Source organism: Lacerta agilis, chromosome 13 (assembly GCF_009819535.1).
Source record: "Lacerta agilis isolate rLacAgi1 chromosome 13, rLacAgi1.pri, whole genome shotgun sequence".
Lineage (NCBI taxonomy): Eukaryota > Metazoa > Chordata > Lepidosauria > Squamata > Lacertidae > Lacerta > Lacerta agilis.
This window is the reverse complement of record NC_046324.1, coordinates 23403474-23431451: the sequence shown is the minus strand read 5'-3', so window position 1 is coordinate 23431451 and position 27978 is coordinate 23403474. Positions and strand designations below refer to the sequence as shown.

At 42.9% G+C, this 27978-nt stretch overlaps 2 protein-coding genes across 4 annotated transcripts in view; one reads left to right on the top strand and one right to left on the bottom strand.

Moving 5' to 3' along the window:
- Positions 1–27978, top strand: part of SPG21 (SPG21 abhydrolase domain containing, maspardin) — a 76691-nt gene that overhangs the window by 26848 nt on the left and 21865 nt on the right. The window lies entirely within an intron of this gene.
- LOC117056495 (ATP-dependent Clp protease ATP-binding subunit clpX-like, mitochondrial) lies at positions 11–26476 on the bottom strand. 3 transcript variants are annotated; one of them, XM_033166910.1, is made up of 14 exons: positions 26272–26476; positions 23128–23288; positions 21570–21687; positions 14526–14680; positions 13818–13977; positions 12216–12257; positions 10677–10853; positions 9635–9799; positions 9326–9414; positions 8424–8588; positions 6707–7006; positions 6318–6410; positions 3061–3167; positions 11–1339 (listed from the first exon to the last, which is right to left on the bottom strand). In XM_033166910.1, exons 1-14 carry the CDS (start codon positions 26339–26341, stop codon positions 1249–1251), a joined length of 1893 nt encoding a protein of 630 aa, XP_033022801.1. In that variant the 5' UTR covers positions 26342–26476; the 3' UTR covers positions 11–1248. The 3 variants fall into 3 exon arrangements, with proteins under 3 accessions (XP_033022801.1, XP_033022802.1, XP_033022803.1); XM_033166911.1 differs by having other exon boundaries at positions 23128–23252; XM_033166912.1 differs by lacking the exon at positions 12216–12257.

Sequence of the window (27978 nt, the reverse complement as noted above, 5' to 3'; positions counted from 1 at the left end):
TCCATTTCTTCCTCCAAAACCTACATGTGATATTTAATCAAGGTAAGTAAAAATGAATGAACCCTTTGGTATTATATCCAATTATTTTTAACATATTACAGTAAGTTTTTAGTAAAGTGGTGCAGTATGCTCTAAAATAAGGTCAATCCACAACCTGTTTATTCTAGAGCAGTCCCGCTGGTTTGACTAATATGGAGTTTGGGGACCAGAAAGTACTGTCCTAAATCTTTCATATCCAGTTTTTAAGAGCAGTTTTCATTATAAATGAAACAAGTACCTTTAGCACCCACTGCATTTAAAGCAGAAAAGATATTTAGCGCATACTGAATGGTCTTTCAAACAAAAGTAGATTCAAAATATTTGTGTGTTATGTTTCCCTGCTCAAATTGTGTAGTATAATTATTGTAAAATACTATTGGCAATACCTGCATTGCATTCTAGAACTGAAAAAGCTAGGGCTGAGCTGAAAGTTCTTCAGGAAGTACATTCAGTAGAAAAAAGGAACTTTTGAGGGGGCCAGAGGTTTCCTCAAAATCTTACTTTTTTCATACTGGTTCAGTCTGAAAAATAACCTTTCCATTGATCCTAGTAACAATGATGTTGCCATGCAGCCAGATTTTTGTTGTATGATGGGAAAAAGCTATTCCAAGAATTAGCATTGTTTGACCTCAGTGACTATTGTCACACAGGCATGTAGCTGATCAGATCTGGCTATGTCATTGCTACTAGGATGAAATCTAAATTGGAACAAAAAATGGCACCAGCTGCAGTTGAGAAGAGGGTCGCAATGGAGCACTGCTGCCTTCATCAAATTGTAGGGTACAGTGCAGGTTTTGTGTGTGTGTATGTTTTGGAGGGGGTGCATTAACTCTTCAGTGCTCCCAGTGGTAATAAATGGCTAAAAAAGTGCCCCAAAGGAGAAAGGGATGAATTTTACAAGGGGAGTCCACCTTTTCAGCTCAGCACTAAAAAAGAGCATATTTTGTTGTTTTTTAACTGAACAAAACATCATATACATTTCATTTCTGAAAATTATGTCACTGAAGTCCAAGTGTCCACCAAAAAAAATAATCAGTGTGATGTTACGCAAAATACTTGATCTGATTTCCATTAGCGCTGCCAACATTTTCCGAACATGTATCATATTCAGGAGAGATCCAATGTTATCAAAGAGGCTAAAAAGCCGGATGTGGTCTTAAAAACAAAATCCCCATTAAGTGCATTTTCTGCAGAGCATTCTGACAGCATTTAATTGTTTGCAGCATCTGCTTGGCGAGCCCAGTTTTCTTCTTCTACTCCTGAATCGTATTCTTCTTCAGAAGCATCTTTAGCTGGAGCTCTACAATTAAACACAAGTAGGATCAAATACTTCCATGTAATGTCTAGAACAGGGAGCCATTTTAGCCCAGTTGAACTTTTGATACTGATCCCCAGGACCACAATGCATCTTTACCTCCCAAATTATATTCTGTAGTAGGGACGTTGTAAACTGTCATGTACTGAATCAGATCGTTGGTTCATCTAGCTCACTGACTGGCAGCAAAGGAAAAGGGGAGTCTGCATGCAGAAACAATGGCTCTTTCTCCAAGTACTTTTAGCAGAACAGCAGCAAATAAATAACTATTAAAGAAAATTGCTACAAAGTACCGGTAGGTGGAATTGCTGTTCAAGAAGAATTGATCTACTGGTCCCTTGGATCAAGGAGAGAATCAGTTCTGTGGACTGTTGCCTTGAAATTCCATTAGAAAATGAAAAATGAAATGGCAACTTACCGTATTTTTCGCTCCATTGGACGCACCGGACCATAGGGCGCATCTCATTTTTAGAGGAGGAAACAAGGGAAAAAATATTTTTCTGGTTTTCCTCCTCTAAGCCCTGGGTGTTTTTTGTTTTTTTTAAAGGATCAGCTAAAAGTTTTGCAGCTGTTTTTGCAAAGGCAAAAGGCCTTTTTTAGGATCAGCTAAAGGTTTTGCAGCTTTTTTGCAAAGGGAAAAGCCCTGGGTTTTTTTGTTTTTTGAGGATCAGCTAAAGGTTTTGCAGCTTTTTTGCAAAGGGAAAAGCCCTGGTTTTTTGTTTTTTTTAGGATCAGCTAAATGTTTTGCAGCTTTTTTTGCAAAGGGGGAAAAGCAAAGCTCCTTTTGCAAAGGGGGAAAAGCAAAGAGGAAAAGCCCCATTTTTATGGGGTTTAACTCACATTTCTGAAAAAATCTTAAGGAAAGGGAGCCATTTCTACTGTTTGCAGACAGATAATCTAATCAGCCAGTCACATGTCCTGGGGAAACAAACAACCTCCCTCTGCAGCACATTCAACAAAGGAGGGCGTGGCTGAAAGGGAGCAGGGACTTGCTGATCAGCTGATCTCTTGCTGATCAGCTGCTGAGCGGGGTCCTTTCAACACTCCCCTTTCTCTTTGTAAAATAAAAAGTACAATCTGCTTTTGGCCCCTGGGCAATTCAGCTCCAGGGACCACCATTCGCTCCATAAGACGCACAGGTATTTCCCCTTACTTTTCAGGAGGAAAAAAGTGCGTCTTATGGAGCAAAAAATACGGTAAGTCTGCACTTCTTGTGATCTTTTTATCCTAGCAATGCATGCCAGAAATAATGGACTCAAACTGAAGCTGGAGACCTGACTAGATGGTCACCTATGGTTACTTCCTACTCTAAATATAAAGTATGTCCACCACTGGAGGTAAAGTATGCTGCTCTTTGAAGGTTTATTGCTTTTAAAAAAACACCCCCACATTACTATTAAAATTAGTGTCCTTTCAGAAAGACAGCTTTCAGTAAGATTCCTGTTTCCAATTGGCCTAATGAAGCCTCTTTCAAATGCATAAATCTGGCCATTGACTTGAAAATACAAAAATATGAATGTTTATTAGCCATTTTGTTCAGTCAGTGTGTGTTAAATGCTAAGCAGCTATCTACTGTAAAAGGTAGCTTAAAAATATAACTGGAATTTAAAAAAGTATCTAAAATAACTGAAAAGAAGTAATTGCGAAAAAGTGTTTCTGTTTATTTTTGCATCAAACCCAATATAGTGTTGGAAACCTGACATTACCTGACGTATCCTGGGTCCTTCTTTCCTTCTACGACATCTTTGTCAACATCCACACATACAATGTCAGAATTGGGTACTTCAAACATGGGTTCCAGCAGTAACTTTTCCTAAGGGGTAGAAGAATAAGCATCAAGGTTTTGCTCACACAATCCCTCTTCCAATGAACACTTAGCAATACACAATTTGCTACAACCACTTCTCTGCCTGAAAGAGGCATAGGGCAGTAGCCAACCAACCTACTATAGTAAACCTATTGAAATTAATGGACTTTAGTATAATGTTCATTCATGTCAACATCTCTACTTAGTAGTTGAATAAGTTGAGAACTTAGTTGACAGACATTTGTCAGGAATCCTATCACAATGCTACTTGCCAAGGCTGCCATCAGCATAGCTACTTTCTTCTAACTCCACCTTAAAAACAAGGTGGAAGGGCTGTAGCTCAGTGGCAGAGCACATGGTTTGTATGCAGGTCTCATGGAGGTTCCCTATCATCTTCAGGTAGACATGAAAAAAGACACCAGAGAACTGATGCCAGTCTGTATTAGCAATGCTGAGCTGGATCGAACAATGGTCTAACTTCGTGTTGGGCAGCTTCTTAAGAAATGGCCCTACCACAAGGCAAGGTGAAACGAGTGCTTCAAAGTGGTAGATTTTGAAATCAGCATGGGTGACGGAATAGAAGACAGACATAAATGACCTATGGTCAGGATCTACTGGTAATGTTCTGTGCAAAACCCAGTCGAGCTGCATAAGACCGTACAGCTGTTGTGCAACTCATTTAAATGATGCATGTGCAGGAAAATGTCTATGATGCAATTACGCTTTCAGGTTCCACTCTAGCTATTCGAGGCCAGCCCTGCTTCAAAGCTGCTGCTTATGCAACTTTCAGTTCTCTGCTTTGGGCCAAACATTAATTCCCTGCCAGTCTTGCTCTTCCTCCAAATCAATCTTTTGTTTTTGCTTTTCCCGCCCCTTTGACTTGATCAGGCGCGTAGCTAACCGCTGGGCTGCTGGGGGCGGCAAGCCCAGCGGCACCCATGGGGGCGGGGCGTCGCTCCGTGCGCATGACGTCATGACGCACGCGCACGGAACAACGCCTCCGCGCGGGCCAGTTGGCCCGCCCCTCTCCCGCTGCGCTCCGTGAGCGGAGCTGTCCCGGGGAAAGGAGAGGGGTTGGGTCAGCTGGCCTGCCCCTGTCCTTTCCCCCGGGCTCCGCTCCCTGAGCCCAGCGGGCAGGGAGCGGAGCGTCGGCGCGTGGGAGTGGTGGGAGGGGAAGCCGCCCGCCACCCCATGCGCCGCCGCTCGCTCCGTCGCCCCGGGAGCAGCAGCACCGCACACATTGTGCGCTGCTGCTCCCACGGCGACGGAGCGAGCGGCGGCGCGGGGGTGACACGCGGCGGCCCCTCCCACCATTCCCCATGCACCACCGATCACCCCGGGAGAAGCAGCGCCGCATGGACGGGGCGCTCGCTCGGCCGAGCAAGCACCCCGTCCGTGCAGCGCCGCTGCTCCCGGGGTGACGGAGGGAGCGGCGGCCCGTGGGAGTGGTGGGAGGGGCCGCTGCCCGCCACCCCATGCGCCGCCGCCCGCTCCGTCGCCCCGGGAGCAGCAGCACCGCACACACTGCGCGCTGCTGCTTCCACGGCGACGGAGCGAGCGGTGGCGACATGCGGCGGCCCCTCCCACCACTCCCCATGCACCACCGGACACCCCGGGAGGAGCAGCGCCGCACGAACGGGGCGCTCGCTCGGCCGAGCGAACGCCCCGTCCGTGCAGCGCCGCTGCTCCCGGGGTGACGGAGGGGGCGGCGGCGCGTAGGAGTGGCGGGAGGGGCCCCCGCCCGTCACCCCACGCGCCGCCGCTCGCTGCGTCGCCCCAGGAGCAGCAGCACCGCACACACTGCGCTGCTGCTCCCACGGCGACGGAGCGAGCGGTGGCGCGCGGGGGTGACGATCCGCGCCCCCCCCACGCACCACCGGTCACCCCGGGAGGAGCAGCGCCGCACGGACGGGGTGCTCGCTTGGCTGAGCGAGCATCCCGTCTGTGCAGCGCCGCTGCTCCCGGGGTGACGGAGGGGGCGGCGGCGCGTAGGAGTGGCGGGAGGGGCCCCCGCCCGTCACCCCAACCCGCCGCCGCTCACCCTGTCACTGGGGGCGTACCGCCCCTACCGCCCCTCCCCAGCGACGCCCCTGGACTTGATTACACATTTATACCTTTCCCCCTTTTATTTAAAATAAGAAGCACTTAGTGAACAAAATAAAGATCCAGAATACAGTCAACGAGAAAAGCAACTTCCACCACAATGGGAATAAAATTAGCACCACCATTAATATGCTTTTGATTTCACTACTGCATAGGAAGACTCCGTTTGTTTGCAAAAAGATTGCAAAAGATATGAACTTCCTCATAATAATAATAATAATAATTTATTATTTATACCCCGCCCATCTGGCCGGGTCTCCCCAGCCACTCTGGGCGGCCTCCAACAAATATCAAAATACAATACAGAGTCACAAATTAAAAACTTCCCTAAACAGGGCTGCCTTTAGGTGTTTTCTGAATGTCAGGTAGTTTATTCCCTTGACTTCTGACGGGAGGGCGTTCCACAGGGCGGGCGCCACTACCGAGAAGGCCCTCTGCCTGGTTCCCTGTAGTTTTGCTTCTCGCAGTGAGGGAACCGCCAGAAGGCCCTCGGCGCTGGATCTCAGTGTCCGGGCTGAATGATGGGGGTGGAGACGCTCCTTCAGGTATACAGGACATAATGCCCATATTCATTTTCCAAGAACATCTTTGTCCAATACTAGTCTTGTAATTTTGGCATTTAAGAACCCCAGCATTAGGTGAATACATGCTGCCGTCATAATAATAAAGCAGCCACTCTTTAGCTTCAGACACCTCTCATTTTAGTACTGTTAACAAATATTTTAATGTCTAAACTCAGTCTTTCTTCCAGAACATGTAGAACTATCACATGGCATGGTCTCTTTGGGACTGAATCACTTTAGATTGCTAGGAAGGCTTTGAAAGTTGGAAAGTCTTTAGGTAGCATGGGCTAGGCTGGAAATGTTCTCCCCAAGACAAATTTTCAAGGTGTAGCGAAGGTTTCTTTTGTTTTTAACAAGGGTAACAGCCACAAATGATCTGACTTCTAAAAATCTCTGATTCACCTCCCAGGGCAGATAGTAGGATTTCAATAAACACAACTAATGGTTATGTCCTAGGTAATTGATACCAGTGAAGAGAAATCAGCCTTACCATTATAGATCGAAGACCTCTTGCACCAGTCTTGCGGTCTAAGGCCAACCTGGCTATAGCCTTTAGGGCATCCTCAGTAACATTCAATTCACACTGGAAAATGCAAGACAAAAATTAGACTTTGTACTCCCACCCCCTTCCTCCCTGTGGGAACTCTAATTGTATTTGGACAAGCATAAAGTAAATTTGGAGTCATTTTTTCTTTTGTTTTTCAGCAGATAATACAGACATCATTTAATAGATCTGCATATTAATCACACCCCCTCCCCCCAAAAAATCAATCTAATGTTTTATTGTGTCCAAGAGAGAGTCCTGCTCTTTTGGAAACAAAATGCTGGTAACAAGAAAGTGCCCTGAACAAGTCTCAAGTAGCAAGAGAAAATCCAAACCTTATCCATGCTGAATAATGCCTGGTATTGGGGAATCACTGCATTCCGAGGCTCGGTAAGAATCCGTACAAGGGTTTTCTCATCAAGGCTGTGCAGGGGAACCACCACTGGCAAACGCCCCACAAACTCGGGGATCATGCCAAATTCAATAAGATCTCGTGCCTCCACGTGCCGAAGCAAGCGATCTTTTTCTTCCATGTCCTGCTGAGTGCTGGAATCTCCACCTACATTAGCTATGTCTGCAGCTGCTGCAGCCCTTCGGCCCTTCCCCAGATTTGATGGAGTTCCAAAGCCAAGATACTGCAAAGACCAAAAAGAGAGAGATAAATTCAGACTGCATTTAAGAAGAAATTGCATTATGTATATCTTTCTTGTATTTGACTAGACACATCAATATGTGGTGGAACACTTGACCACCTTAGTTGGTCTCTTAAGGTGCTACTGGACAGTTTTTTAAATTTATTTATTTATTTCGACTTGATCACCTGGTTACCTGAACAGCATTTGAAAAATGTGAAATCATTACCACTCTTCCCACAATGAGCTTAGAGTGTTATTTCAACCTCCCAACAACCCTGTGAGGTTGGTTAGGTTGATTGTGGCTTAAGAATGGGATTTGCGAGATTTGAACACACAACTTGTGGGATTTGAACCCATAGCCCAATGCAGCAGTCACTATATGCATGAGTTTTTGCAGCTCTATTGTTTCAGGCAATAATAGCACAGCTGGTCTCCTATAATGTTTAGCTTTCAATATAAAAGTATTATAATTGTCAAGGACTAAAGAGTTTTATAGAATAGTAACATTTTTCATCATCTAAAATGCCCATATGTAGTTATGTCAACCTGACCACATGTTGATGCTGGAAAGTGCCCTTTGGAAGATAAGCACATGGGATCTCCAGGCTAAAAATAAAAACACAACCCTCAACACTTAGCAAAGCCAAAATATAGACATTTATATATGTTCTATAGTGGTGATTAAAAAGTATAATCCAGTGTGCTAGATAATAATAATAATAATTTATTATTTGTACCCCGCCCATCTGGCTGGGTCCCAGATAAGCCAAATGGGTGGCAGCTCACCCTTGTGCCATCATTATAGGGATAACAGCTGCAGTTGTTGAATGCCAGGTCAGCTTGGAGTTAAGACCTCCCTCAACCATGATCTGATTGTGGATGAGGAGGCAGTTCTGGTCTGTGTCACTGAGACCTGGGTGGGTGAGCAGAGTGGAGTTGGTCTCACCCAGTTGTGCCCACCGGGGTACTTGGTGCAGCATCAGAGCAGACTTGAGGGTCAGGGAGAGGGAGTTGCTGTGGTCTATGGAGGTTCTCTCTCCAGGCTCTATTTTCAGTTGTGGGGGTGGGAGTGGGAATCTGAAGCATGTGTTCCTGACATTGGGCAATCGGGACAGATTTGGTTTTTTGTTCTTCGTTTTTATTACCGGTATGTCTTTTGTGTTTTTATCATGTATTTATATGTTACGAACCACCCTGAGATCTACAAATGATGGGTGGTATACAAATTTAATAAATAAGTGAAAAATGCTGAAAGGCGTCACTTTGGGGCTGCAACAACATGCCAGCCACACAAAGCTTTGGGTAATGTATTTCATAGTGCAATGGCTCCGATCCTTTCCAGAAAAGCTATCAGCAGTTAAAACCAAGCGTACCTTGCATGACTAAATTGTACAATTTTAATTCCACGTCTCCTCACCTTTTCATTTTTCCTCCGGCTGATGATTCTGTCAAGACCATTAAAAGCACCAGAAGCCACAAAGAGGATGTTGGTTGTGTCAACCTGCACAGTCTCACCACGTAATTTACGGGAGTTCTTCTCTGGAACATTCACAATTGTCCCTTCCAGTAACTTTAACAAGCCCTAAGTAAAAGCAGGAGGGTTGAGCAATGTATTCACAATGACATGGCAACCTTGTGCTCAGGGGTGATCGAGTCAACAACCTGAGCCATTTGGATGTTTCCAAAAGTCAGGCAGGGCTTTGAAAGAAGCGCCAGTCATAGCAGTTGGAAAATCCCCAGAGCTGTCTGGAAACCCATTGGATCTATCAGCCTCTGAGGGCAGACCATCCTATTAAGTCCCCTGCTTCCGCAGAGAGGAAAAGGTGATGAGGAACTAAATCTCAACAGGAAGTGAACTGACCATGGCAAGGGACTTATGTCAATACCTCCCACCGTCTTCCTGCCCAGTTGAGAAAACAATGTCCAGAGTGTGGTCTGCCTATGATATGTTGGGACAGCTCCATGCTTGTCATAGCAGCCATGAAGTCCTAAGCCACCCCAGAGCCAATTGCCTCAGCCTGGATGTTGAAGTGCCCCCAAACCAGCAGGTGTTTGAATGCCTCAAGCAATGGGGTGGGAGTATGCCTTCAAACACTCCTCCTGGAGCTTCCCCTTCAAACTCCTTGGTGAGGAGTGAATGGGCATGGCTTCCTGGTAGCTGGGCCAAATTAGAAGGCCTGGAGGGCCACATTTCGTCGGCAGATTGGAGGCTTTCCACTCTTGAAATAAAGCACGGCTTAATGTTACATGCAAACTAGGATGGTCTATCTAGAGCTTGATAGTTTCTGAAAGAGCAGCAGCAAAGCTCTTGACACTCACTTGCTGAACGCCTTCTCCTCCCACATCACGTAACTGATGAATGCCTGGCACGCTGCCAATCTTATCCACTTCATCCAAGAAAACAATTCCTGTAAATTAGAGGCAATTAATGTGAAGAGCATTTGGGTTGCACAAGAAGGACAATCTGTACACAGTGAAGGCTATTTAAAAAAAATAGAACAATATGCTGTGGCAGTGTTATGAAATGCTGCCTATTGCATAAGAACAATCCAAACATCAAAAGAACAAATTAAAAATATATGTGAGGCTTTACTGGCACCCCCAGGAGGAAGAAGGGTCCAATTTTACCTTGCTGAGCTTTTTCTACATTGTAGTTTGCATCCTGCAGTAGTTTTGCAATAACAGACTCAATATCTTCTCCCACGTAGCCTGCTTGAGTCAAAGTGGTACAATCACAGATTGCAAAAGGGACGTCCAGGCATTTCGCCAGAGTCTGAGCCAGCAGGGTTTTACCTAGGTTAATATATATATGTTATTAACATTCACTTGATGGCTTATTTTTATAAAATTTTATTATTTTCCACCAGGAGTCAACTACCAGTGATATTTGCTTTTGTACTAGCAGATCTAGAAATTCAGGTAACCTGGCATGCCAATCATTTTATGCCTACAAGGTTTATTATACAACTAGCAGGCACTTAAGGAATACCACCATTCTAATCCAATAAAGTTGTGCATATTTATTTCATTTCTGCAAAAATGACTACAATGTTATGGTCAACTTTTTATTTAAAAAAACCACGCACATTTATAGTCCAAAGGAAGTGTTATAATATTAAATAGACCATTACAATTTTCTTGCTAATATGTAGGGCACAATACCAAGTCCATTACTTTATTTACATTTTCCTTCAAATAAATAAAAGCAGCTTATGATATTATCAGCACCTAGTTTACAATATGTTTGTAACACTAGATGCAGTAGTATGTGTATTATTGAATTAAAAACTTTGCCTTTAAGCTATTACAGGCATGCTGCTATTTGGAGCAATCTCTGCAGCTTGTCTTGACTGCCATATTGGACAGATGGAATCTAAATGTTAATGAAATATTAGACTCAGAAAAACTGTCAGCGTAAGGATAGCTACTTCTGTAAGTTGTGAAGTACACTTCTTCAGGAAGAAACTGCCTTCTCTCTCTCTCTGTTCTTCCCTAAAAAGGAACTCGGTCAACTTAAAGGGTAGCTAGTCATTACATACGTAATCCCCATTAGAAGGATGCATCTTGGCATCTCTAGCTCCTTCCTAGAATCTTGCTCAAACTGATGTAATTTACATAACAATCTACCTAATCTGAATGTTATAGCAAGGCACAACATGCCCTTACAAACCTGATCCAGTTGGTCCAAGAAGCAAAATATTACTTTTTTCAAGCTTGATGTCATCATGAGTTGAATCTAACACTTCACCTCCTCGCTTTTCCTGGGGCATCTGCTGGTTCACCTGCTGCTGCATTGACGCTCCCAAAGCATTGCCATGGGGGCTAATACCAGCAATCTGGAGAAGTTCTGAAATGTACAAATCAAATTAACTGAGAATCAAATTGACTCAATCTAGATTTGTTTGAGACAGCCTGCAGAACATGCACATATTTTTCCAGACAACTCCAAGTATTGTTCCATCTACCTGAAAATCAAGAGAGACCATAGCATCTGAAAACCAGATTGCAACACACAACATCATGGGAGGATTTAGATTCTAACAAATATTTTGGAATAAAGAGATCAGAAATATTCTAGTTGAAGTGGAAGTTTCTCATTTCCCATTTCCATATAAATTACTTTTAAGGCAAATTTTCTTCTGAAGGTAATCAGAAGTCCTTCAGGCGCCACAGTAATGGGGAAAATGGTAAATGGTAAATGTATAATAGAGATCCATGATAGTGACTCTGCAAAAAGTTACCTAATAAAAATATTGTAGGCAAGAATTTCTTTTAATTCAGGCCCATCAAGAAAGGAAAGAATTTGACATTTAGACACACCTCACTGGATATTTCTCTAGTTTTGAATTTAAATTGACTCTATGCTGGAACTGCACAACAATCTAAGCTCTAAACTTCACATCACAGCCATTGTTAGTCTCAGATCCACAGGAAGTGTAAGCTTTCACTCACATATCAAGTATTAAAATTATTTCTAGAAGTTCTGAGGAGGTTTTACCTGCCTTCAACACACCGTGTTGAAGTAAAGCCAAATCATCCTCATTTTAAGACACTCCCTAAATCACAGAAGAGGAACCCATTGATCTCCAGATTCTGTTGGGACTCCAATTTCCATCAGCCAAAGCCAATATAGCCAATCGTCAGGGATGATGGGATTTGTAGTAATCCCACTACATCTGTAGGTTCACAGGTAACTCACTCCTGGTGGAAACACAGAGGTATTGTTCTCACAGCCAATCTGTGTCTGGACTGTACTACTGCAGACTGCAGGTGAAGACTCACATGTCTGGATCATACTACATAAAAAAATAAATTCTGCACACCTAGAAAGCAATCCATCAGTACCCTTCTCCCTGACATGGTAGTTTTCCATATGTAGGGATCCTGCCCCCATAATGTTGGAGCATTCTATCACATGGGCTTCTCTCCCACAACCCAACCTGAAGTAATACAGCTATAGCACAATGCCGACCATTTCTAATAAGCAGTAAGTCCTGCAGAATACAATCAGGATTAGTCCTGGGTAAAACTGCAGCTCTAGACACAGGTTTTCTACCTCAGTGAGAACTAGGCCTGAGTAGCTATTTAGAAAATGAATGCAGTCTGGATTTGCTGTATTATTTTTACAGAGTCACAATTAAAATACTGCTCATGGTTCAATTCAGGCAAGGAGATATTGCAGAGGAGGACATGAGGAGAGCCCACTTACTTGTAAATCTGTACTCATCCTCCCGTCTTCTGATTTCTAATTCTAAGAGAGAGGATGAAAACAGTAATACGATACATATATTTATATATGTATAAATGAAAAGTAAAGCACGACACTTTCTTCACCTCTTGCCCTCTTCTGAATACAGGTTTATGGAACAATTGAATTAATTTATATTGCAAGAAAACTCATCCACAAACATTCAGAATTTTAACAGCCTCCCTAATTTTTTATCTTAAAAAAGGAATGGAAGTCAGTATTAAATTAGTTATGCTATAGAGTTAATATTAGTATTTATAATTTTAAAATGGAGTTGGGATTAAGAAAAGCAAAAGATACAAAAAATGAACACACACAAAAACTCTACACTTGCAGTGCAATCTTATACATATGAAATCAGAAGGTGTATTATAGAAAAAGAAAGAAAAAGAAGCCTTGCTAAAATTTAACAGCAATAAATGTGTCAGACACTTCTTTTATGAGCCAGTTGGACATTTGACTTTTTCCAGGAACAACAGACATATTTGTCATTTTGAAACCTTGCTCAGTTTCAGAAATAGGAGCATCCATAAGAGATCACACTCTCCAGCTGCCATCTATCTCCAGGTGTAAATTTGTCTGCTCCAGCATGATAAGAACCCTTAACATATTTTTAGCATTCAATTACAGTGGTACCTTGGGTTACAGCTGCCTCAGGTTACAGATTCTGCTAACCCAGAAATAGTACCTCGGGTTAAGAACTTTGCTTCAGGATGAGAACAGAAATCGCGTGCCAGCGGCACAGTGGCAGCAGGAGGCCCCATTAGCTAAAGTGGTACCTCAGGTTAAGAACAGTTTCAGGTTAAGAACAGACCTCCAGAACGAATTAAGTTCTTAACCCGAGGAACCACTGTACTGTTTCTGGGTAGCAAGCAATGCTGGTCCTATCAGAGTAGACTCACTGAAACCAACAGATTTAATTTACTTAAGTACATTCATTTCAATGAGTTTACCATATGACCATCACCTGCTGTCGTATGTAATTTTAAAAGTGAACTAGGGCCTACTCTGTGATGCTGGATTAAAGTGACTCCCCCCGCCCCCAGCACAGGAGAGTTAAATTAGTTTTTTTGTTTTGTATTCTGGACTGTCTTTCCATGTATCTGAAATAACATTATTTTTGTTCTACATCAGGGGTGATAGTCTATACGCAAATAAATCTAGTTGTCCATTAAGAATATTCTTGCCCTAATATTCCTTTAAAGAAGCCAATCTTTTCAGACCTGTTACTTAAAAGGATTCTACCTTTTGATTCTCATGTGTTGAAAATATTGAGGGAAGAATATAGGGTATAAGTACGTCAATAAAAGTCAGCTTTCAAAAAGGTTCCAAGAAAGAAAAACTCCCTGTTAAACTGCAACAGTGCAAAACTTGAGGCAGAAACAATGAACAATTTGGGTTGCCAATCATCTGTCTGTCCTGTGGACAAATCACCAACACTGAAACGATAACAGAATGTGTACTGTTGAACTGCCACTTGGCACCAAGATCACACAGGGAGGAGACAGCATGACTGATGGTGCCAGACATATCTGCACATACAATGTAATATGAAAAACAAACCTCTTGGTGTTAAGGAAGTTTGCTTTTCAACTTCAGCTTGCTGCCTCAGGTTGGCAGGGATATTGTTGTAGATTCTCTTATAATGATTGTACACTGCGACCGAAAGCACCTTCTTGGCAAAACACTGGCCAACAACATACTTGTCGAGGTAGTTATAAATCTGGCCGAAAAAAGAGAGAAAAGAAACAGTCAACGGATCCCCTCAAGGCCAGAGGATGTTTAGTTAATAATACTGATCACTTTAAACTCACTTCCAGTGGAGTGATGGAAAATCCCACACTTAAATTCCCAATATATATTTTGCAGGAAAATTTCTCCTTTGAAGGTAACCAAGGTATTTGGTTTCCTCCCCACATCCCGGGAGCACACAAACCAGGGATTATTATTATTTTTTTAATAAAAAAAAAGTAGTGGTGGTGTGCTCATATTGTCAAACTGCATCAAGAACCCTATTTTTCTTCACAAACCCTTTAAGCAAATTTGAAGGGACAAATGAAGCTTATGGGTGATACCCAATGTAAGCCATACTTAAGAGTAGTCTCCCTGAAGTCCAGTGACTTCATTGGGTCTAATACAGAGTATGACTAACCTTGGATATCACGCTATGAAAGCAGAATAAAGCAGAATATTGTTTGGCTTTGTGAAAAAACAAGTCACGAAACTTCAAGGCAAGAGAATCAAAGTCCCGTCAAAGAAAGAAGGCTCTACTTTTTTTGGTGGAGGTGGCGGCTTCTGTTGGAAGGCCAACTTCACAGCTTCGGCTGCAGATTCCGGTTCTTTAATGATGCTCTTCTTGGAATCTGCTTCTGACAACACGACGAAGAAGTGGTGGCATTTTTCACATTTCACAAAGCGGGTAGAAGCTGAAAAGGGCATAAACACAAATGAGACAATAGTTATTTAGTGACAACTGATTTATCCAGCAGTTAAGAGTGGATTGATGCAAGTAAAAAACTCATGGGACAATTGGAATGCTTTAGAGTGTGGTTAAGCAAAACCGCTGTGCAGGGAGGCACTTGAGGGGATCACTGGCTACCCCTCTCTCCCTCTATGTGCTGCACCTCCCCTCCTAAAAATCTCTAGCCTAGCCCAACTCATGGCAATTGAGCCTGAAGATTGCTTTCAAAGAAGCCCCACACCCAGCTGCAATCTTCATGAAAATCACCTGCCTCCCATTGGAAATTAGACTTTTCAAGTCCCATTACTGGGGAAGGGAGATAACAGTGACAGTCTACGTGTGTGTGTGTACGCGTGCACGCACACACACAGTGTGAGAGTGCAAATATGAATATGTGCATGGTGTGCTTGCATATGTGAGTGTGCGGTGTGTGCAACAGTGTGGGCGGGCTAGTCCTATGTCTTGCCAGATCTCACCCTACCTGCTTTTGCTTTGGGCCACAGCCACCATTGGCATGTGGCCCATGGAAGGTTGTTCATAAAGGAATGTGGCTCCAAGCTTGAAAAGATTCCTCACCCTGGTTTATAAGTTCCTTCGTGTTTTTCAGTTTATCTTCCAAAGCATAGCAACAACGAGCCATTTCATGCACAACAAAAAAACTTCAATATTATAGGATTTAACCAAGGTTCTATTTTAAACTCAAATCTTACAAGTGATTTCCAAACAACTGGGTCTGCCAGTGGGCCTGTGTTGCTCCACTTTTACCCTCCCCCACCCTGGTAAGAGGAAGTGCTGCCGAGGCCAGCAAGCCACTATTATACATTGAAAAAATTACACAGTTCACTGTCTCAAAAGAATCAAGGAACATCACCTCAGTTTTCTGCATCCAAGGAACCTTTAGCTCGGAAAACACAATATAAAACATCAGGTTTTTATTCTATGTGTCTGAGGGGGCTTTTGTAAAGCACCGTCTGGATGGAAAACTGTTAAGCAAATACAATAAACTAAGCTCTAACTTTGGTCTCCTCATTAGTGAGTGCTGCACTCTCAACCCAAGGGAAAATCTCCCCACTCGCAACTGCTCAGTCATACTAACTGTGCAGTAAACACCGCGATCCTGTGTGCAGCATGTAGAATGGTGCCCAAACAGACTCCCAAGGCACTTATATGCTGGAGGACGTTTTGGACAGGTGAAGTGTAACTAGAGCTAAGAGCCCAGGGCCTGAAACAGAAGGTCAGCAAATCCTTTCTACTTTCCAGGAAGAAATCTTACACCAGTCTTTCCTGATGTAAAACTAACTTTGTGAAGCACTAGGGACATTCTCTGAGGACAAGAGGCTTATTATTCAGCAACACAGTTTCAAGTTGTGTTGTTTTCCCAACTGGCCTTTTCTTGACATTTTTAGTGACTTAATTACTAGGATTGTTTTAACTATGTTTCCCAAAACAGACAACACTCTGGCAGGACCTGAAGCTTCCAGTTTTGCTGGGATGCAAAGCGGCTTATATTTGATAAGCATTTTTGTGTTCCGAAGTAAATAGGGAAGAGCAACAACTGCAAAGAGTTACTGGATTTTTCTTTCAAGAAGCAATAGTTACTTCCTCAAAAATGACACTTTGTTTAATATTATGGGATGAGTAAACATGGGTATCTTATAGGAGGGGTTCCTGGACTGTGGGCTGCAAACTTTAATCAAGCAGTCCACAGCATGTCTGGATTTGTAACTGAACATAGGATATGGCACATCCACCACATTAAATATTCGAACCGATCTAAATGTATTGTTATTGCTTCCTTTATTTATTATATTTTACAATTTATACGAAATAAAAGCAATCAATTTAAATCTTTTTAAAATCATACAACATTTAGCACAATGCATTAAAATTGCTACAAAAGGCAGAAAAATCATAAAGTGGTCCATCTGCCAAGACCCTCAGCAGTTTTCAGGAGGTCCGTGGGAAAGAAAATTTGGGAACCAATGTGTTAAGATCTGGTTCTAAGTAGCAACAGTTTAGCTGAAAGATGAGATAATTGATTCAGAGCACGAAAAAAGGAGTACCTTAATACTGGGATCTGACCTACAGATTAAGAAAGGTAGAACAAGTGAAGCGATATATTTGATTGCATCTGCAAATATGTGACCTCATATGTACAAATGCCATGTTTAACTGGCTCTCTCTGTATCACAAAGATAGGTACTGGAGTTCCACAGGGTTGTAATATGATCAGGGGAAGCCAGTTAGGGCCAAGCCAGACAAGATGTGGGCAACATTACTGGCTGCTCATGTGTCTGCCCCATTCACAAACAAATCAATCACTGGTGTGCTGCCAAGCTTTCTGTGGCTGTTATGTGCATTGTTTTGTCTGTTTTAATATTCTAATATATTACTTATGTGTATATTCTGTAAGTAATTTGGAGACGTTCAGGTAAGAAGCAACTAACAAGTCAGGTAAAAAAAAAAATAGAAGCAAGGCAAAGGGGTCTAATTTTCACGACCAAGTTTGCACAGAGCTGAACCTTTCCCTCCCTACTCGCTTCCAGCTTTAATGTGCCTGGTTCTAATTCCAAAGCAACCTGGACTTGGGGGGGGGGGGGGAAGCACCTGAAGCAGTGAGGTAAGGCAAGAGGTGGTGCAGGGTTCAGCTTCTCTCATCTCTGTGCCTTTTGATGTAGAACACGGACACACCCACACTTTATGCACAAATGAGAAAAATGCAAGAAAGGGATGTAGGCGCCCCAGGCATGCCCAGTTTGTTTCCTGAATTATATTAATTCAATAAATAAACATCTGTGATAAGAGTCACAGAGCACAGAACAGATGGGAGTTTCTCTTTTCCCAGATCCTAGAAAGACAGGGACCTTGGGTCACTGCCCAAACCTCCTGTCCCTATATTTTCAACTGCACAACTTTCTTCTGCTTCTTTGTTGAAGACCCATTATGAGCCTAACATGCTGCCAGAGCTCTAGAAATGGAGGGAGCACCGCTCCATGATCCTTTTATTTCTGTGTAGGATAATCTTATTTTCTTATTTGTGTGTCCAAGAGCAGAAGTGCACAGCCACGCAAACAACAACAGAGTTTTGTCATCAGGGTTGTATTTCCCATTTATGTATGCCATCACTTTGTGATGCCAGAAAGTAACCACGTCTGTGTTCCACCGATGAGGAAGATTTCTCCACAGCACAGAACAAAGCAGCGTGAGGATGCAGCAGACACTGTGTTACTTAGATTGCAATTAGTCAGGCCCTGTTGAGAAGATTTGAGTTCCAAAAGTCCCAGCAGGGATAAAGCCATAAATGTCGAAACAAACAAAACTGTCTACTAAAGCCAATGCCTCTCTCCTCTGTCTATTCTACAGAGCTTTAGCAATGCACAACCTAAGCTCCACCCAGATTTCACCTGTGGTCCTCAAATGCCCTCAAGCCCAGGAAGAGCAGCATGACCGCCTCTGTGTCTAAGACCAGTCACATGAAAAATGCAGTTTCAGACCTTTGTACCTTTAAAGGCCTTTTGATAACTGAGATCACATAGTCCAGTACCACAGCAAACTTGTTTTTGACCTATAGAAACCCACACAATATTTGTTGACAATATATTTATGCTTGCTAGAGTCTACGTCAATGAGATGATGTAAACATATGCATAAACAATGGGGGAGGAGAAAATGTAGAGAAGGCGGAAGTCAAAGGAAAATGAAATGCAAAAAGAATTTTGAGTGACAATTAACGGAAAGCAGAACTGAAAGCAGCAACAGCAGGCCCAATCAGGCCTTTCCACAGCAGTGACAGCCCTGTTGGGCCGCCTCCTGCTGCATGACGTAACAAATGCATGCCGCCCCCCCCCCCCACGTTGGGTGGAACCTGGCACCCGTGTTTCTGTTAGCTGTGTGGATCCGTGGGGTCTGAACTATTTTGCACATATGAACTGTAGGGGTTGGTGGTGAAGTATACCTGATCCCCAGAATCAGAGCTATCTGCAGGTTTATAAAATCTAGAAGTCAAAAAGGAATTAAACACAACAATAACAACCATGTTCATTTGTGTTTGCAATGGCAGGATGGTAACAGTAATAATTTAGGTTAGAAGTTTAAATTTATTCTCTCTCTGCCCTCTACCTCAAGGCCCCTTTGCTGAGCAGTGAGAGGTTCAGCCAGCTAGTTAGCTTTTTGCACTACTTATCTTGCACGCCTGGGAGGTTTTCTTGCCTTGAGTAGCAGGAGGGAAGGGAGGTGGAGAGGATGGTGTAAATTGCTTCAGGTACATCCAGCACAAGTAGTTTTAGGTGTTCCCTCACATGGAATGCAACACGCTATGCACATTACCTCCTTCTCTCTTATTTACTTTGCCTTCCCTGCCCCCTCCTGTTGCTTCATTTATTATCATTATTATTTCATTTTATGAGTCACTCGACAAAAAGTAGTGTCCCTGAGACATACAAGAAGAAGAAGAAGAAGAAGAAGAAGAAGAAGAAGAAGAAGAAGAAGAAGAGTTTGGATTTGATATCCCGCTTTATCACTACCCGAAGGAGTCTCAAAGCGGCTAACATTCTCCTTTCCCTTCCTCCCCCACAACAAACACTCTGTGAGGTGAGTGGGGCTGAGAGACTTCAGAGAAGTGTGACTAGCCCAAGGTCACCCAGCAGCTGCATGTGGAGGAGCGGAGACGCGAACCCGGTTCCCCAGATTATGGAACTACCGCTCTCAACCACTACACCACACTGGCTCTCAAGATCTTAAAAGAGTAAAGCAAGGCACACAATCAGAAAATAATACATTACAATAAAGACTGTACAACAAAAGCCTTACGTAAAACAGATTCAATAAAGCAGCAGCAAAGACTCCAGCAGCAAAGACTCCCCACCTCCAAACCATGGGCCTCTGTTCATACTTTTCTAGCCCTGAATATTAAATGTTACTTCAACATCTCTACCCACTTGAGTTTTCAGGCAAGATTACACAGGGAGGCAGCAGAAAACAAGAAACATCTGCTGACAGACCACTCTTGCAAAGTTCACATTTCAGTTCCAGATCCCTATTCCAAGGAAATGATAGGCAGACAGACCTATCTAACAGCAGCAGCAGCGACAACAACAACAACACCACTTTTGGATGCTATAAGCCAGCATAGAGTAGTGGATACTGTCTCACCATTCAGTCATAAACTTCAATATTCCTTAGAATGGCTTCGAAACAGAAGGCCAAATTAGCCCTTGTGCTGAGGGAAAGGGTTGCAGCTCAGTGGTACAGCATCCAGGTTAAAACCTTGGCATCTCCAGGCAGGGCTAGGAGAGACTCACTAGAGAGATGCTTCCAATCAGTGCAGATGACACTAGATGGACCAAAGGTCTGACTCTGTATAAAGGCAGTTTCCTATGTTCCTGGGGGCAAATGGGTGGCTCTGACTAGTGCCTTTTCTTGTTTCTTCTGCTGTGATCATTGCTACTGCTAACTAATATTAATTAATTAGCAAATTAAATATTTATGTTTTTATATAGGTCTTAATATACTTTTCTAATCACCTGGGAGCCTTTTAGTAAAAAACAAACAAACAAACAGGCTACTAATATTCCAACAAACTGAATGACTTTGGGTCAGACACAGTCACTTACACACCAATCAACTTCACTAGATTGTTGTGAAGTAAAATGGGAGAGCCCCCCTGCTCCACCCCATTTACCACCCTGAACTTGTCAGGAAAGACAAAATAGACATGTGAGAAATTCAACTGTCATATGGAAACTTATCCCTTAAATCTTCCTAAAAGATACTAGCTCCTCAAGTGAGCTTAAGGGTGTCAACACAAAAATGATCTTGCCTACTTCCAACCATCTTGACTACTAGGGGGAAGCCCACTTATATTTCTGATGCAACAGTTATAAAAAAAAAAAGAAAATTCATTCTGACTCTGCTTTCTGGGCATGTTGAAAGCTGTTAGTTGCAAGAAAAAGTACTGAGTCAGTGTTTGCAGTGATAAGGTGCAACTCTCCTCTCTCAAAACCCTGGAATGCCTTTTATCACGCCCCACCCCTTCGGTGGAGGAAAAGCTGTCTGTCTATCTATCAACTCCTGCAGACCCAAGATGATGCCAAGGAGGCACCCTGGGAAGCCATTAATTTTCTTGCAATTATGCCTAACGAAATCCTGCTTCTTACAACTCCACCTCACAAACATGGACCTGACACATGAGGAGAGGCACAGGCAGCAAGCAGCAGGTCCAACAGGATTCCTGTGAAGTTAGTAGGAAAGTAGGAACAGGTGAGGTGCCCAACTTAAGAGGTTTCTTGGATCCAGTGCTTTTTTCTTTAAAAAATGTTTAGGGATACTCTCATTTTGACTCCACCATTTTATAATTCAAATTGGGAAAAATAAATACAGTAAATGGACATAAGTACAAAGATTCACAAAATGTTTAGGGATATGCGTCCCCCCAGAAAAAAGCACTACCTGGATTTCTTTTTTTAACACACCGGGAACCAGAAAATGTAGAATCAGGTTGCTGGAGAACATGAGCAGCAAATTATTATCATTATCATTATCTTAAGATGCATACTTTGCTGTTTGCTCACCATTAAGGCTCTCTATCCAGAACTGAGCTGATCCAGCAGAACAGAAGAAACACAATACCAAGGGGCAAGGTTTATATTGGCCATACTGTACAGGCTATAAGATATTTATTCCAATTCCTGGGATGTCACCTTCAACCTGTTCCAGAATTAGCTCTTACACATAGTTAAACACACACACATGCAACTTATCATTCAGAAGGAATTATTTTAAAAACCCTAAGTTATAAATAATTTTCACAAAAAATAAGAAAATCAAGAACCCCCCAAAACCCTGCTGCAACTTACACACAAAGGTCTCCACGTGTGTGCATAAGTCACCACACTTTGGGCAACGCAGTTGGTTTCCACCTTTGCCGGAGCCTCCAGAACTTGACTTCTTGCTGTTGCCTTCACTAACAGTTTTCTAATGGAGGTAAATAAAACAGGATTTGGACTGTTAGAGCCAGGCAACAGATTTACAAACTTGCTGCACTTTACATTATTCCTCCTCGCCCCTGCTTCCGTCAGCATGTTCACCCACTAGAAACAAGGTGTCTGGTTTTACCTTGTCCACCCGGCCATCCCTGCCCACCCACCCACATCACTCCAAAATTTCCCTGCTGTTTTCTACACAAACATGGCAGCCATGTCCACCCTGTGAAGGTGTTGTGTATTCTCATATATTTCTGAAAAGCTTCTTAGCTCACTAAAATATTAATCATTCATGTGAAGAGATTTCTCATTAATATGGATGGAAAAAAAAATAGATTGAAAAACTAAGAGAGTCTGGAAGCGGCACAGCAATTTGTGTAACTATAAACAGTGCCAATTCTAGATTTAGGAGAGCAGGAGGGGCTCCGTGCCAGTCTCATGGCTACCCTTCTGCCCCCTCCCCCTAGGCCCAGCCCTAAAACTTCCCAGAGAGGAAGTGCAAGACACTGCTCCATCTCCTCATTCCTGTCACTACTTGCATGAACAGAGAATGCAGGTCAACTCATAGTGACATCAAGGAGGAGCAGGAACAGGGCCAGGAGGCTCTGGGGGTAGGCAGTGGGGCCTCAGCAGGGTGCAGGTTTTGGCAGGTGCCTGACGATAATGATCCCTGGTGTTAAGGCTTGCATTTCAAAACTAATCTCTCTCTCAAAACAGCCCTCCACAATTTAAACATGTTTTGTCAGGAAAGAAACAACACACATACCCCAAAGTATTGAATTTAAAGAGGAATCAATTTTTATGATTTTATAACTAAGCTTCCCTGGCTCAACTCAGACATCATGTCAAACTGCAGTGGTACCTCGGGTTACAAACACCTCGGGTTACAGACTCCGCTAACCCGGAAGTAGTACCTCAGGTTAAGAACTTTACCTCAAGAAGAGAACAGAAATCGCGCACCAGCGGTGCGGCGGCAGCAGGAGGCCCCGAAGTGGTACCTCAGGTTAAGAATGGTTTCAGGTTAAGAACGGACCTCTGGAACAAATTAAGTTCGTAACCAGAGGTACCACTGTATGCATCATAGTCTAGAATCCAAATCAGGATTTGAGCATTCACATGGACAAGCAACTTTGATTCATTCATAAGGCTATCTGTAGTGCAGCAGGCTCTTTATCCATGGCTTGGACTTTTATGGCATCTCTACACAGTCATTCCCAATCTAGTGTTATCCAGTTGCTGTACAATATACTCACTTAAATAGCAGAAGCATGGATTCAAATTGTGGCCAGAAATGTAAACATAACTCATGCTGAATACTTTCTTTTCAAGTTTTTATAACGCTTCAAAATTTTGGGTTTTTTAAAAGAGAAAAACCTAAGTACTGTGAATACGGTTTTTTTAAGAACAAGGTCTACGAAAAATGTTTGCATACCTTACTCCCATCTCCTGAACCGTCTTTGCTTGCACCATCCTTTGAAGCAAAATATGCCGGTGTTTCAGAGAAAGTTCTCAAGGGAATACTTCTTAGTGACCGTGCTTCAAAAGTCCCAATTATTCCTAAAATAGGAAGGCAAGAACGGCCACATGTAATACCTGCAAAAGAAACAAATTCTTTTGTTTTGCAAAACAAACTCAGCCCACATTGTAGACAATCTACCATCAATCCAGCTAAGGTCACTTATTTGGAACTTCGCTCCAATGAAGTCACTGCATCTTATTTCCACCAAAGGTTGTGACCAAAGGCTCACAAAGGACTCTTTCACCTTCCACAGCTATCAAAGAGCAAGTGTTCATCATATGGAGTGTGTCCTCATTCAGTGTGCAATTTGTTTTAGGATCAGAGTGTTTGCTGAGGTAGTGGGACTGGAGCAGATGTGTTGCCATATTGATAAGACTTGATGCAGGCTCACAAATTGGTTGGATAATAAAGTAGTCATGATGCTCCTAAATCAGATGTACGGGCATCGGTGAGACACTCCAATATGGATACGTATGGAGTTGGGTCATTATGCAGAAGATTCACAAGGAATAGATTCACTGCCTTTGGCTATGAACCCTACTGAGGCAGCAGGCAGAAAGCTAGCAGCTCCATCCAGTATGAAAAATGGGAGCTAGAGTCCAACATCTGGAGGGCCACTGATTAATCAGTGACAACAAGGTTTAGTTAGTAGGCTGAAAGTTAAGAGGTGATTAATGAAAAATAAAACCCTTTTTATTAACAATGTACAGTAACCTTGTTTGAGAGATTCTAAGTTTACTCATTTTTCCAAATCTGAAAGAAATCATCAACATATGTACTGCTCAGAATGAGTTGATTCTTAGCCACTTAAAACAGTCTTCCCACGTGTTAGACAGCCCTCTTGTATATACATAACATGTTACTCAGACATTTCTATGTCCTACCTTTTTAAATGTTAAAAATCAAACCAAGGAATCTTACAAAAAATAAAAAACCACAAAAAATTAAACAAACTCTTAGCACAGTCAACTTGCATGTGGGTTATGTTCCAGGGATAGTCTGTAAAAACACATATAATCAAGCCACCCCCTTGGAACCACCCCAAGCAAGCAATCTTACCTTCTAGAGCCTGTGTACCAAACAGGTATTACCCCCCAAACAAGGCAGAGCACTTTTAAGCTCTCTACCTTGCTTACTGGGCTCTGTTATGAGAACCTCCCAGAGCCCAGTAAGCAAGGTGGAGAGCTTAAAAGCTCTTTCCAAACTAGGAAAACACAGTGCAGAAAGAGCTTTTAAGCTCTCCGCCTTCCATAAGTTTGATTTGTGTGATTTCAGGCTGGTTGGCCTTCAGCTGCACAGATAAATGCTTAACACAAAATAAACTGCAGGGGGAAAGCAGCCTCACAAAAGGTGTATAAGCAACGAAGGCTAACAGTGCAATCCAAAGTACATCTACCCAGAAGCAAGTGCCACTGTATTCAGTGGCACTTAAACACGGGTAACTCTGCATGGAATTGTAGGGGTAAGGCTGCAAATACTAAATATAATTTGAAACCAATGGGAATTATGTCTTTATAAATACACCTATGAGTCTGACCAAACTGTGGGAGGCAGTGAAAGACAGGTGTGATTGACGTCCTCTGGTCCATGGGGTCACGAAGAGTTGGACACGACTGAACAACAACAAAATACACCTAGAATTCTGCTTTAATTCATTTATGGAGTTGAAAGCACTTCACAGAGGTTACTTCAGTCCTCTTAACAACAACTCTGCTAGGCAGATCAGTATTATCACCCCTCTTATTTCAATTTACAAAGGGGGATGGATGGATGAAGCATTTGTTGCTACTTTTTGCACAGCTGCAAAAAGATTTTAAGGAAATATACTGTTGGACCCCACCTTTGAATGTTGTTTATTTTCCCTGCCTGAAAAGATACATAGACACTTTACAGGGTTACAACATATACCGAAGGCCAGCAATTAGGTAATAAATAAACTATGGACCCAGCCTAAAAGCCACCTAGAGAATTTGTGGCAAATTTCAACCAAAATTTGAGCTTTTATTTTATTCCAGAATTTATAAACTACATTCAGGGAATACCTGAGCTGGGTATATGGAGCATAAAACAGAATAAAAATGTAAACAAGAAATAAAAATGATAGGACAAAAATAAACAGATTTGGGAAGGCCTGGGAGAAATGTTTTCAACAAACATCAAAAACAAAATGTTGGAGCTTGCTTCACTTCTAATGGAAGAGAATTCTAGAGAACTAATGATACACCCAAACCCTTGCAAGGAAAGGCTCTCCTACTGTGTTTTATAAAGTTGCTTTCAATCGATTTTATGGTTACATTTATTTTCTCACGACCAGTTTTGGTCTTATTTCATACGCTGATTCAATGTATAATTAATGAATGATTATTATTATTTTTTTAAAAAACAGCTAATACACTATTTAGATTTAATCAACAAATTCTGGCAAACTGGGCTTCCATGAAAGCTTATGCAGTAACAAATGTGTTAAAACTGCAAATCCTAACCTTACTTTTCCTAGGATAAAGCCCCAACTAAACTCAAAAGGACATACTTGTTGAGCAAAGATACATGGTTAGGATAGCACTGAGGGTGTCACATAATACAATCCTTGGATTGTACCCAGTATTAAGTTATACCCAGAGTAGATCCACTGAGGTCAATGGACCGGAATTAATCGTGTCCATTAACGTCAACGGGCCTACTTTTGAGTGGGATTTGGATACAAACCTTGTTGTTTTGTTTTGTTGTTTTGCTGCAAGACATTATTAGGACAGGTTACCCCTCTGAAAGCTGACAGATAATAATTAAATTGCATCCATCTGGAAGGCTATAATAAACAAATCCTACCCCTCTGGAAACTACTGGATATTAACAAATTAAACCCGACGCAGAAGCTGATAAAAAATAATAATCATAAATAGTGTGGTGTGGGGGATATTTTCGGGGGTGGACAGGCCTAGCTTGTAAAGGGCGGGGCCAAGGCCTACCTGAGGGGACGGGAGGGGGCCAGCTCTAGGCCGCGACCAGGGTGAGCTGGGGCGGGGGGAGAAGGGGAAAGGGCTGCCCCACCCCCGTTACCTCTGCGCGCGGACGGCAGCGAGGAGCTGAGGAGCCGCGCGGCCGCTGCGCAGGTGTTACAGGCGGCCATATCCGTGCCCCCGCTCCTCCTCCTCCTTCCAGCCGGGAGAGAGCGCCTGGCGTAAACAGCTCGGCCTTCTCCACGACCCCACCGACAGCCTTCTCGACGACCTGTGTGGCGTCACAGGCCCCTGAGGAACTGCGGCTCCCGGCATTCGCTGCGCCCGACCCTGGGCGCTCGGGGCGGAAGGGAGCGCGCGGTGCCTCCTGGGACCAGTAGTCCAGAGAGCGGGGAGGCGGATACATAGGGAAATAGAGATAGGCGACAACACTACGTAAAGAAAGGGTTTGCCGATTGGCTCTCACGGTCAGAGAAGTGCATGATGGGAGTTGAAGTGCGCGGGGCGCCGTAGCCTTTGGCTGGGTAGTGTATCAATAGCAGAGTAGAGCGGAGTTTTCCCCACTCTCATATAAACAGTGCTCCCCCCCCAAAAAAAATGTTTAGGGGTACTCTTATTTTGACTCAAGAAAATCACCATTTTATAGTTCAAATCGGGAAAAATAAATACAGTAAATGGACAAAAGCACAAAGATTGACAAAATGTTTAGGGGTATGTGTACCCCTGCGTGCCTCCAGAAAAAAGCACTGCATATAAAACATCATTAACCAACAGTAGTCAGGTTCAGTCTGATCTGGACAGTGGACCTTCCATCCATGGCTGCATTAGCCCATCCAATGAATAAAATACAAGCAACAAATAATTTAAAACTAAACATTTGTGTAGGGATTGCTCTGTTTTTTCCTCTCCTGAAGATATCCTGAAGATATGTGGGGAGAGAACAGAAGGAGGGGTCAGTTGATAGGCCCTCTGTCGGTTTTGCAATGTACCTATACCGTACTTTCCTGCTCTTAATACAGGCACCAATTCCAACTGATGTCTGATTGCTGACTCATGGGTCCTTCTGGACCTGGAAGAAGACAAAACGGGCAGAACAGAGTGGGGTGGAGCAGAATGGGGGCTGCGAAATGGTCACCCTCTGTAATGAGAAAAACAGCTTGGTTTAAACTGGGTGTATCCAGATGTTTTGGGTTGCAGCTCCTTTTAACACCAACCACAGCCCTTCTAACAGTTTAATGTAGTGTGGGATTATTGTTGTAAGTAGCATTCAGTTCTTTTTGTAAAAAAGAACAACTAATAGGTTTAATGAACAATGATGGTACTAATGGTTAGTGTCTGAGTAGGACCTGGGAGAACAGATTTCAAATCCTCACTTGGCCATGGAACCCACTGGGTGACCTTGGGCCAGTTACTGCCTCTCAGACCAACTTACTTCACAGAGTTGTTGTGGAGATTAATTGAGGAGTGGGGAAACTATGTATGTCACCTCAAGCTCCTTAAAGAAAAAAGGTGGGCTATAAATGCAATAAATAAATAAATAAATAAATAATTATTGGCATACCAATTTAGGCACAGCAGTTGCTGCAGCACCATGAACTTATGGATCCTGAGACTCTCACCTATTTTCCCTACCCTGTGATGAAGCTGCAGGATTGACATTATAACAGAGTTAACGGAGTTATAACAGAGGGACCGAATACATAGAGCATGGGTAGGCAAACTAAGGCCTGGGTGCCGGATCCAGCCCGATTGCCTTCTAAATCCAGACCGCAGATGATCCGGGAATCTGTGTGTTTTTACATGAGTA

What these genes read in the sequence shown, in the direction of transcription:
- LOC117056495 (XM_033166910.1), bottom strand. Translation starts at nt 26,341, where the DNA reads ATGGCCGCCTGTAACACCTGCGCAGCGGCCGCGCGGCTCCTCAGCTCC. An exon ending in AACTTCCTTAACACCAAGAG is followed by an intron (nt 12,258 to 13,817) that starts GTTTGTTTTTCA and finishes CCTCTCTCTTAG; the next exon opens with AATTAGAAATCAGAAGACGG. An exon ending in TCTTGGACCAACTGGATCAG is followed by an intron (nt 9,800 to 10,676) that starts GTTTGTAAGGGC and finishes ATATTAACCTAG; the next exon opens with GTAAAACCCTGCTGGCTCAG.